The sequence below is a fragment of the Manis pentadactyla genome, chromosome 7 (genome assembly GCF_030020395.1).
Source record: "Manis pentadactyla isolate mManPen7 chromosome 7, mManPen7.hap1, whole genome shotgun sequence".
Classification (NCBI taxonomy): Eukaryota; Metazoa; Chordata; class Mammalia; order Pholidota; family Manidae; genus Manis; species Manis pentadactyla.
The window spans coordinates 45,468,244-45,478,742 of NC_080025.1; the positions used below are offsets into that span (position 1 = coordinate 45,468,244).

The window sequence follows — 10,499 nt, forward strand, 5'->3', positions numbered from 1 at the left end:
CTGAAACGGCACCCGATGGGGAGGAGGTGGGTCAGGCAATGAGTGGGGCAAACTGGGAGGAGCCTAGGCGCCTCCCCACGACCACCTGGGGAACGGGCGCCAGCCATGCTTGTCAGCACCCAGCAGGAAGCCCTGGCTCCCCCCTGCCACCCTGACATTTCCTAGCTCACCCTGGGGACTCCATGTACTCTTAGGAACTGGACCACAGACAGAGCTCATGCTGACTGTTGGCCCTGTCTTGTTCCCTGAGGCGCGGCCTCTAACTTGGCAAGTGTCCTTATGTCTCTCTAGTGCGAGGATGATGGACAGATGTTCTTCAGCCTTGATGATGGGAACACCAAATTCTCTGACCTGATCCAGCTTGTTGACTTTTACCAGCTGAACAAAGGAGCCCTGCCTTGCAAACTCAAGCACCACTGCATCCGAGTGGCCTTATGACCTCAGACGTCCCCGTGGCTGAAGACTGGAGGACGCAGACACTGGAATGAAGAGGGCTGTGCATGGTTCAGAACACACAGCTATTCTGCCCCTTGGAACTCGGAGCAGGATCGGTTCAGTTTGGTCGGTTCCCGCTGACCAGGACTGACTAGTTTGTTGGACTTACCAGGATCTGCTGCTGCGGATCCAGCAGGCCCACCTCCCTCTGCCCCAGCCAGAGAAGGGAGGGCATGGAAGAGCGTGCAAACCAGAGAATAAACTGGAATGATCGTCTTGGCTGGGCCACGTAGGGATGAGAACCGGAGAGAAGCAATTGAAAATGAACTCTTGCCCTGGAATAATCTTGACAATTAAAACTGATATGTTTACTTTTTGTATTGATCACTTTTTTGCACTCCTTGTTTTCAATATTGTATTTGGCCTATGGTAGGAGGGGACATGGCTTTCCTGTGCATATGAGATGCAAAGACAGGTTTGAACAGGCAGACTTCAGAGACTGAATGTGGGTCCCCAAATGTCCCCAGGGGTGCTCCTCACCTTCAGGTTACCATAGGTGGCTTCAGCTCCCAAATAACCAACCACCCCCAGCCCTTCCCATTTACTTGAAGAGCTTTTTTTCAATCCAAGGTGTCACCTGCGGTAGGCTTTTGGCATGTTTTGTGGACCAGCCAGGCCACCTCAACCTGTAAGTCACCTCTGTGCACAGACGTCCCAGACCCCAGACTCGGGTGCTGTTCCACCCTCATGGCTCAGGAGACCTGCATTCTTTGGAAAACTCCGTTCCACAACCCAGTGGTGTGGAGCAGCCCTACTGCTAGTCTGATGCAGGCCAGCCTTTTGAGACATGCCTGGAAACCCATTATCCGCCAGCAGCAGATGCCATACCACGGAGTGCCTTCAGCCTATTCTAGAAAGATCACTGCCTTCCCGTTGCAGTGGTTTGAGTCATTTCGTGGCTGTTCTCTCTCCAGAGGTTAAAGAATCTGAAGGGAAATGGCACCTGGCTGGCTTCCTGCGGTAGTCCTGGTTTTCCATAGTGATAAAGATGGAAACGTTGCAAGGGCTTCATCCACAGCCCTGCATTTAAAGGTCTTTCCTTGATGACCTCATCCTGCTGAAACCCCCATAAGCCAGACACATGAGGCAGCTAGAGCCCCGTCTGCCAGCTTACGGTCAGAGGCCCCTCACAGTGGTGTGTGCATCGATCGGCCCAGGGCTTGAGTTGTCTTACCGGCCCCCTCTGCCCTGCCCGCTGGCTGAGTCTCAGGGGTGAGAGTAGCCATATCTTTACATTTGTTCTCTGCAGGCAGAAAGGGCTCTCGTGACCAGCATAAAGACTCCTGTGCTGAGAAGCGATTTCCTTTCCTGAGGTCACAGCTGCACACGTGACTGGCACCCCTGAACGTGTGCCATGCATTGCCTCAGCTCAGACCTACCGCAGGGCTCCACGGTTTAGCACAGACCCCACGCGGGCCCCAGTGATGCCTATCCGCTGTAATGACATTTAGGGTATAGAAACACTGTATTTTAGTTTACAGGCCATATTCTAGTTGTTTTCCATGAAATGTCTTCTTAATACAAATGAAGAATTTATAGTAAAACATATTTTTAACCATAAATGCTCAATTATGTCGTCTTCCTTTTGTAGCCTTTCTTTCAAACCATGGACAATTAGGTAATTCTCAAGGTCTCCTTAGCAGCTTCCACTCAACTTCACTTTAGCGGCTGATTCTTACACTGTTACACCTTGTTTCTTTTCACTAGTTGGGAGTAAAAACCTGAGAAAACAATCTAGGATTTCTTTGCTCTGTTTACATAACCAGTTTCCCCCCAAGAGACAGCAATTGTCTGCAGTATTTCATATTTATAAGCAGGTGTTTTATTTAAAAGGAGAACAAAAGCTTGACTGACTCACAGTTTTGTATGTAGCTGGTCTGACTAATCTTTTGTACCTTCCGGCCACCTTTGGCAAGTGTAAACTCCCCACAGCCCCTGCCTCACCTGCCCGGGGCTGGGGCTCCACCTGACAGCCGCAGGCCCTTGTTGCAGGAGGGCGCTGGGTCTGGCCCGGCCAACCAGGGGTGGGCAGAGGGTCCACTTCTATTTTTGTATTTGAGTGACATGAATGTAAACGGGCAGCTCAGGGTCGATTTGGAGCCTGTTGACTTCTCTCTCCCTGTGATTTTCTTTTCTAAAGCGAAAACTCCATGTAGCAGCCTGGCCTAGGTTGAGAAGGAAAACGGCAGGTGCTTTGGGTGTTTGAGTTAGCAGGTGAGCTCTGAGTTACAGAATGCTTTTTTGTTTGCTAAACCCTGAAGAAATATGTGCCTCAGTCCAGTTGTTCTGTCGTCTCTTTTCTGCAATTAATACCTGATGGTTTGACCACTGGGCACACCTTCCGGGGGTGGGACTTTCTGGCAGTAGGTGATGTCGCAGTGTAAGCTGCAGTGACCGTGACATGGCCTGATGTGTAAATGTTTTCAGGGAATGCAGAAGGTATTAAATCAGGAGACAAAATCTTGATTCCATGTGCTTTGCTCTCTTCTGTATATAGCTCTTTGGCTCATGAGCCTAATTGTAAACTTTCAGGTATTTTTGTACAAATAAGGGACTGATGTTCTGGTTCTTGTAATTAGAAATAAAGATTAATACAGTGTTCTTCATCTCTATTATTTGTAATGTCTCTTTCTGTATTTTGAAACACCTGGACTGGTCAGCCACTGAGAGCCTTTGGAATGATTTGAATAAGAACAGCACGCTGCTTCGCACCCATAAAAAGCTAGTTAAGAAGGGATTGACATGGTGTGCTTGCTGGCCTGGCCCTGCTGCAGCACCAGACTCTCATTTAGTCTCCCAGGCTGGCGAGCCCTGCATTGGTGCCCGATGGTCCCAGTGGCCACTCACTGTACCTCCACCACATGGTTACAGACCTCAGGATGCTTCCAAGGCAGGCAGATCTCAGGTGAGAAACTCGCACAAGTTCCCCTTTGTGAAGTCCAGTGGCATTTTTTCACTGCAGTGGAACAGTTAAAAGTGGCAAGAACCTGGGTTTTCTACTCCAACAAGAAAGATAAGAGAATGGCTGCCCTGAGCTGCTTTTCCAATGCATCACTTACCTGTGCTTGGACATGACAGGCCCCCTCCTGGCCCACACCAGGCAGAGTATGGGTGTATTGTCATAGCCACCTTGCCCCCAAGCAGGCAGTTGAGCACACCTGTGACAGCTTGACTGTCCTGTCACTTGTTTTCAGAATCCAGTTCTCCAGTTTGGGGTAGCTCACACCCTGGAAGGCAGGCCGACCTTGGAGGAAGAATAGGAAAAGCCACAACGCTCTCCTCAAGAGAGGTGTGTGTGTGTGTTGTCTGGCGGGGCTGGTGTGGGAATGTGTGGTAAGGACAGTGGCATATCTGCATGTGGGAGAGGAGACACAAGCAGGGTCAGGCGTGTGTGGAGGGTGCAGTTGTGTGTGACAGTGGGGGGTCCTGTGGGGAATGCGCCTTCTGGAGGTGCAGTGTAGAGGCGCATGACAAGAAAGAGCCTGCCCTTCCCTCCTGGCGGAGCCCAGGCCCGGGGTGGAAGCTCTGGACCAGGCTCTGGATTGTAGATTTTGATGGTCCCTCCAGAGAAGGTGATGCCAGAGCCACACGGCTGAGCCGAAAAGAAGGCACTCACCGATGACTGTAAAGTTGATCTCACTCCAGTTTCTGTTGCCTGGATCACATTTCTTACTAGTTTTTAAGGATATTTTTGAGTAATTAGTAAAATTAATAGGAAGGAATCTTTTATAATAATATTAGCTTGTTGAATGTAAAAAGTGAAAGATCCTACAACTCTGGGTTTGAGAATACTAAAGTCAGTATTGCCCTTCTCAACTTGGAAACTACACACCAGCAAGAAGGACAGGAAACAGAAATGGAAGATCTGCTTTTGGCAGCGTTAGGCTTCCTCCGCTCATCCCACAATCTAAGTGCCAGGGGCTGCTTGCCCAGCCAGGAAAACCAGCCTGGGGCAGGGAATGCGGAGGGCACACCCATGACTACAGATCTCCGCACAGCCAGCAGGGACACCTGCACAACAGAGGACCCTTCCTGGGGACAGGAACTATAGGCTGAGGGTTGATAATGAGACTGGTTTCATTTTTCTCATCTCTCTTCAGAGCCGCGCTGCTGTCCTGGCATGTACGCCCTGAGCTCCTGTATCTCTGCTTTGAGCTTCTCTGAAGTGATTGCTTGATGTTTTTCTCAAAGTTCATGATTCTATGTTTGGTTGCAATTATGAATGACTCCATGGCAATATTTTCCCAGTGAGTGCTCTGTACTGTTTTCTTTTCCTACCATTTTCTCCTTTTACCTCGGGGTATCTTCAGAAGAGACCAGGGAGGTGAGTTCTTCATGGACTGGATGTTCATAGGAAGTTTGTGTGGGGGGAAGATACGGGTTGTGTCGGATGCTAGCAGGACGAAAGAGAGCAGGCAAGCCCATTGCAGGAGTTGTGTATGTGAATCCCAAGACACATATGACACATGTGACACATAATGACAACAGAAACCCTTAGGATGGATCCCCAGCTCACTCCTCCCCAGCGTGTGGTCCTGGCTACCTCACGTTCATCCACCACACACCTGCCAGACAAATCTCCCCAAATGACTCCATATTAATTTACAATAGAACATTTTTTCCTTGGTTGTCCCAGTGCAAATTAATACAGTCATTTTAGATAACTATGGAATTTTGTTATTTGAAATAGAAGTTAGGACAAATTCTCCTAGAAAATAAAAATGAATTATAGCTATAGACTCAAACATTTGCATGCGTGGGTGTCTGTTACGCTGTAGCCCATGATGCTCGGGGGGGCACTGAGTCCAGCTGAGAGATTCGCATGTGGAACACGAGTGTGCCCACAAGTGAAGTGGAGCAAGAGTGTGGCCTTATCGAGGTGCGTGCTGTCCAATACCATACCACAAGGTACACATGACTATTTAAATGTAAATTTTGATTAATAAAAATGACACGAAAAACTCAGTTTCTGGGTTACACTAGCCACATTGCAAGTGCTTAGTAGTCATGAGAGGCTGCCAGGTCCCACCCAGCACAGTGCAGAAGTAGAACACGTCCCTCCTCACAGACAGTCCTACTGTGCAGTGCTGGCCTAGGTGACAGAGATGAGAGCCTGGCCACAGGAGTGGGATGGATGACTAGAATGAGGTGGGACTGTACCTGGTCGATGTTCTCAGCTCCAGATCCAAGGCTGAAGGCACCTCACTGAAGTCACACCTTTGCCCTGCTCAGCAGGTGAGACACACTAACCTCCCGTTTGCTACAACAGAGGGACTCTCTACTCTCTTGGTTCTCCTACGGTCCACCTTGCTTTCCAGAGATAACTAAATGGCAGTGGTTCACATTGTACACATATATATTGTATACAAAACAATATGCCAACTTAGCCCCATACTGCACACACAGCCTAAAAAAGGATGCTCCCCAATTTGATAGCCTGTTTGATGAGATCTCCTGGCATGGGCCAGAAGCAGGAAACACATTTTCTGTTGCCCCCAATTCATCCCATTACAGCGATCATCTCCCTGGATGGAATGTAGTTTTCATGCCTGAATGTAAAGTGGGTGTTCTCACACACGGACCATAAATGTAAGCAGAAATCTCACTGCTGCACTCACAAAGGAGAAGCCACCTCTTTCTGCAGGAGTAAGCAACAGGCATGCAGAACTTTGACACATGGTTTTGTTCAGAACAATTACATTGAAAACGGGATCATTCGCAACACCTTTACATAACTCGAAGCCAGTCCTGGCAAAGAAGGCTGGTGTTACTGTGTGTGAGCTGAGGTGGGCCATCATGATGAGAGAACAGTCTCTGCTTCTCCCAGCCAACCAGGCCCTAAAGTGTGCAATTCTTGGCATATTTTTTAATGGAAGGGAGGAGACTTGCATTTTATGTTTTATTTTATGTCCAAAGTGAAATGGTATTAATATTTTGTTATTGCACTAGTTCATTTTTACATAAAATATGACTGCATTATGCTTTCTGAGGGGATCGAAGTTTTCCTAGGGCAATTTTGAGCATAGATTTTTTTCCTGTGTTGATGCTGAGTTTATATCTGAGCCCTGCTATACGATTAGGCTGTGGCAAACCTGTTTCTGACATGGAAGATGCACAATGGCGCCCTCAAGGTAATGCTGGACGCGTGTATCCTGGCCTTCCAGAAGTTCCGATGCACTGGGACCGAGTGGGCACAGAAATGTGCCTTTGTGCCAGGCCCCCATCGTAAGGTGCAGCTCCCTCCAGGAGGAGAATTCTAGAGGCTGTCAAGGGAACTGCCTTGTACCTTTTGCCACATTTTAGCAGCATGACTTAGAGAATCATTTAACACACATGTAAAAGGATCTGTTGGGTCCTGGCCCTGGATTTCAAACCAATCAGAGTCACCTGTGGGGCTTTGACCCTACATATGGCCAAGCTGCTCTTAGGCTTTGACTTGGCAATGAAAGGGCTTGCTCGCAGACCACCACAGGTAGAAGAGAGAACCCCCGACAAGCCGCCAGCTCCAGCGACTGATGGTCTGGGCATGGCACTTCCCTCCCTTCCCAGGTGAGCAGGGGCATCTCAGTTTCTAAATGCATGTCTCGGTAGGCTGTGGTGGGAGGGCTAAGGTGTGAATTAGAGGTGCTCCAAGCTGCCCCTGGGAGCACCCCTGTGGGCATAGGACCAGCACACTGAAAGGCCATTGGAGCCTCAGCCCCAGCAGGATGCAGCAGTCCCTGCCCATCCGGAGGGGAAGGGAGCCACTCTGCTGGGCTTGCTCAGGTGGACACAGCAGGCCTGGACCCCGTCTCCTGACTCTGGTGGGGGCACCCTCCATGCCCCTGTTCCCTCTCCCAGCAGCTATGATCTGCACTGCATCACACCGAGCCCAGCAGTGGCCCTCATTCTCTTACACTGAATCTGCGGCCAGATGACTTGGCAACGACAGGGCTTCCCATAAAGGCTGTGCCACCATCTCCCTCCTCCCGACCCAGAACCTGCAGGGCACCCTGTCCTGTGCCAGCCCTTCTGCCAGCCTCCCCATTCCTCCTCATTTGCAAACCAGGGCTACTAACACCAACTCTGACCATCTCTCCAGGGAGGCTTAAACAGGACAACCATGCAAAATCCAACTGTAACACATTAGCTTAAATATAATTAGTTTAAAAGTAGAAGAGCAGGTAATTCTGTGTTCAATCAGGTATCAAAGCAGCTGAAGAAAGCACTAGGTCAATGGGTCCCCACAGGGGTCCAGTGCCACCTTCAAGACGGGAGTGTGACAGGCCTGTGCCACCAGGTTGAGTCCTTGTCACTTCTGAGCCAGAAATAATATAGGAATGGAAGCAAGAAATTCATAGAGGAAAAGCTACAAATAGCTATGGAAATGAATATAAAATGACTATAATTTTTTAATTAAATAAAACAGGATTTGCTTGTGCTGATAAGAGTCGGTTTTTCTAGCATTTTGTCTTCATTGTTGACTTGTCACATTCAGATTTCACACATCTTGGCCTGTGTTATTTCTCTAGAGTATGCATAGTGGCTTTTGAAGCCATTGAAATAACCCAAGTAAGAAATGCAACTGTACTCCGTACCTGGTGGCCCAGTGCACACTATACCTAATTCAAACAAAGTTTCAGAAAACACTATTTATCTTACTAGGCACAATGCCCCCTTTCCTGTTTTATTGTGTCCTATTTTGTTTTTTTAAAACACTGGTCATGAGACCTTCAAAACTGATTTCATGACCCAACAATAGGTTGAGGCCAGCAATTCAAAAAACACTGAACTGGAGAAGAACAAAGTTGGGAGACTGACATGCCCAGCTTCAAGCCCTCTAGAAAGCTCCAAGTATCAGGACAGTGTGGTGTTAATGAAAGATTAGACAAATAGATCAACGGAACAGACAGGAGCCCAGAAGTACACCCCCAGAAATATAGTCAGCTGATCTTTCTGCCATTTGTTTTTATTGAAGAAGAGTTGACATACAAGGTTATATTGCTTTCAAAGATACAACACAGTGATTTGACTGTCATGTACACTAACCACTCACCATGTAAGTGTAGTTACCTTCTGTCACATACAAAGATGGTACAATAGTATTAGCTCTATTCTCTGTACTGTACTTTTCATCCTGTTACTTAATGGTTTCATTGGTAGTTTGCACCTCTTGATCCCCCCACTCCCTATAGTCAACTGGTCTTGGACAAAGGAGCAAAGGCCACACAATGGAGCCAAGACAGTCTCTTCAGCAAACAGTGCAGAATTGGCTAGATGTCCGTATGCAAAAAATGAATCTAGACACAGACCTTACAGCCATCACAAAAGCATCAACGTGGATCATAGACCTGAGTGTAAAATTTGAAACTCCTCAAAGATAATGAGAACACTGAGAAGAATAGAGGATTTGGCAGTGACTTGTTAGCTTGGGGCCTCACTTGCACCAGACCTGAGCTGTACCCTCCCATCCCGAAGGTGAGCTTCCTGGCCCTGTTCCCCCGAAGGGCTGTTCTCTGTATCCCAGCTCACTCCTGGGAAATGGTTCCTGTCCTTGCCGCCTTTCATTTTTAATATCATATAGCCTCAGCAGTGCTTCCAGCATGCTTGCAGTCTAAGGCCTCTCATCTTCCCCCTGCATCTTGTCTGAGCAGAGCCTGGCTCCCCCAACAATTTTCTAAACTTTCTTGCTTACCAAACCACGTGTAATAGAAGAAGAATGTACACAGTTGAGGGACTTGGGCACCTAGGAAACAGAAGGAGGAAAATAATGAAGCCAAGGGTCTGAGTGTTTCTAAGAAAAGTGGGAAGCCCTTGAGATGTAGACTGCAAAAACAGCCCTGAGCTTCCAGTGGCCAAAACAAGGGGAAACCTGACTGGTACAAGTCACAATGAAAATAAGCTCGTCCTTCCAGAAGAATGTGCTTCCCAACACTGAGACTTGCGTGCAGGGTTCCTGGTGGAACCCTATGGAGGCCACTGTGGGCGCCCCCCTCGATGACATCCTACAGAACCAGTTTCATCAGCCCCCCTTAAGCTGCCCCCAGGTGGACTGTAACCACACCGGCCAGTCACAACACAGTCCAAGCCCTGCCCACAGGCACTGGTCTGATCTGTGGCTGAACTTAACCTCAAAGGTCAATCTCAGACTGGATTATGATGCTTCAGGAAAACCTCAACAGTCTCCGATCTTTCTGCCATTTGTTCTTATTGGAGAAGAGCTGACATACAAGGTTATATTGGTTTCCTGTATTTTATTTAATTTAAAAATGATAGTCATTTTTAACCCTCCATACACCTGATTTCTTATAACTCAGGGAAAGATCCAGAGGCAGGCACCTGAAGTGCACCAGCCTGAGCACTGGCATCCTATTGGGAGTTGGGTAGCAGGCCAGGCATGGGCTCTACCTATGTGATTCCTCCCACTGGGGGTGCCAGGGACTGAAGATCCTAATTAAAAGGCCAAAATAATAGAGACAAGAACTGCATCATCCAAGAAGTTGTCCACCAGGCAGTGGTGGGGTCTGCTGCCTTAGCTCGCCAGAGGCCAACCAATGTCTCTGAAGCTCAGACACTTTGGGGCTTGTGTTGACCATCATGTGTCAAGCCACTAACACTAGAAGCAATAGACTTTGTATCACAGAATTGTCACAGAGCTGCCCAAATAGAGATCCAGGCCTGGTTCCCTACAGAAGCAGGAGTTAAAACCTTGTGGGCATCACACTGCTGGGAACACACATTGTGCAGGAATTTAAATGAGTAGAAGTTTCTTGTTGAGATGGGACCAGCCCATGGTCTTGGCTGGGTGGTCTCAGAGGCCCAGAGCACCGCCACAGGCAGCTCTTGATGACAGTGTCCCATCCCCTCCAGTCAGACCCCCAGCTGCAGCGTCAGGGCAGCTCCCTCCCGGTAGGCATGCACCCCACCGCCACACGCTGGCTCGCTCTTCTGTGCTCCCTTGCCAGGAAACCTCCCTTTGATGGACACCTTTCTTTGCATGTATTTTTCATCTAACAAGTCAGGAG

General features: G+C 48.5%; 1 protein-coding gene across 8 annotated transcripts in view; it reads left to right on the forward strand.

Annotated features, from left to right (window-relative positions):
- Positions 1-3,101, forward strand: part of GRB10 (growth factor receptor bound protein 10) — a 182,297-nt gene extending 179,196 nt beyond the window's left edge. For all 8 annotated transcript variants that reach the window (XM_057505321.1, XM_057505323.1, XM_057505322.1 and 5 more), the window contains one exon: positions 292-3,101. In XM_057505321.1, coding sequence (XP_057361304.1) covers positions 292-438 — 147 coding nt within the window. In that variant the 3' untranslated portion in view covers positions 439-3,101. The remainder of the gene's footprint in view (positions 1-291) is intronic.
- The last annotated feature ends 7,398 nt before the right edge of the window (positions 3,102-10,499 follow it).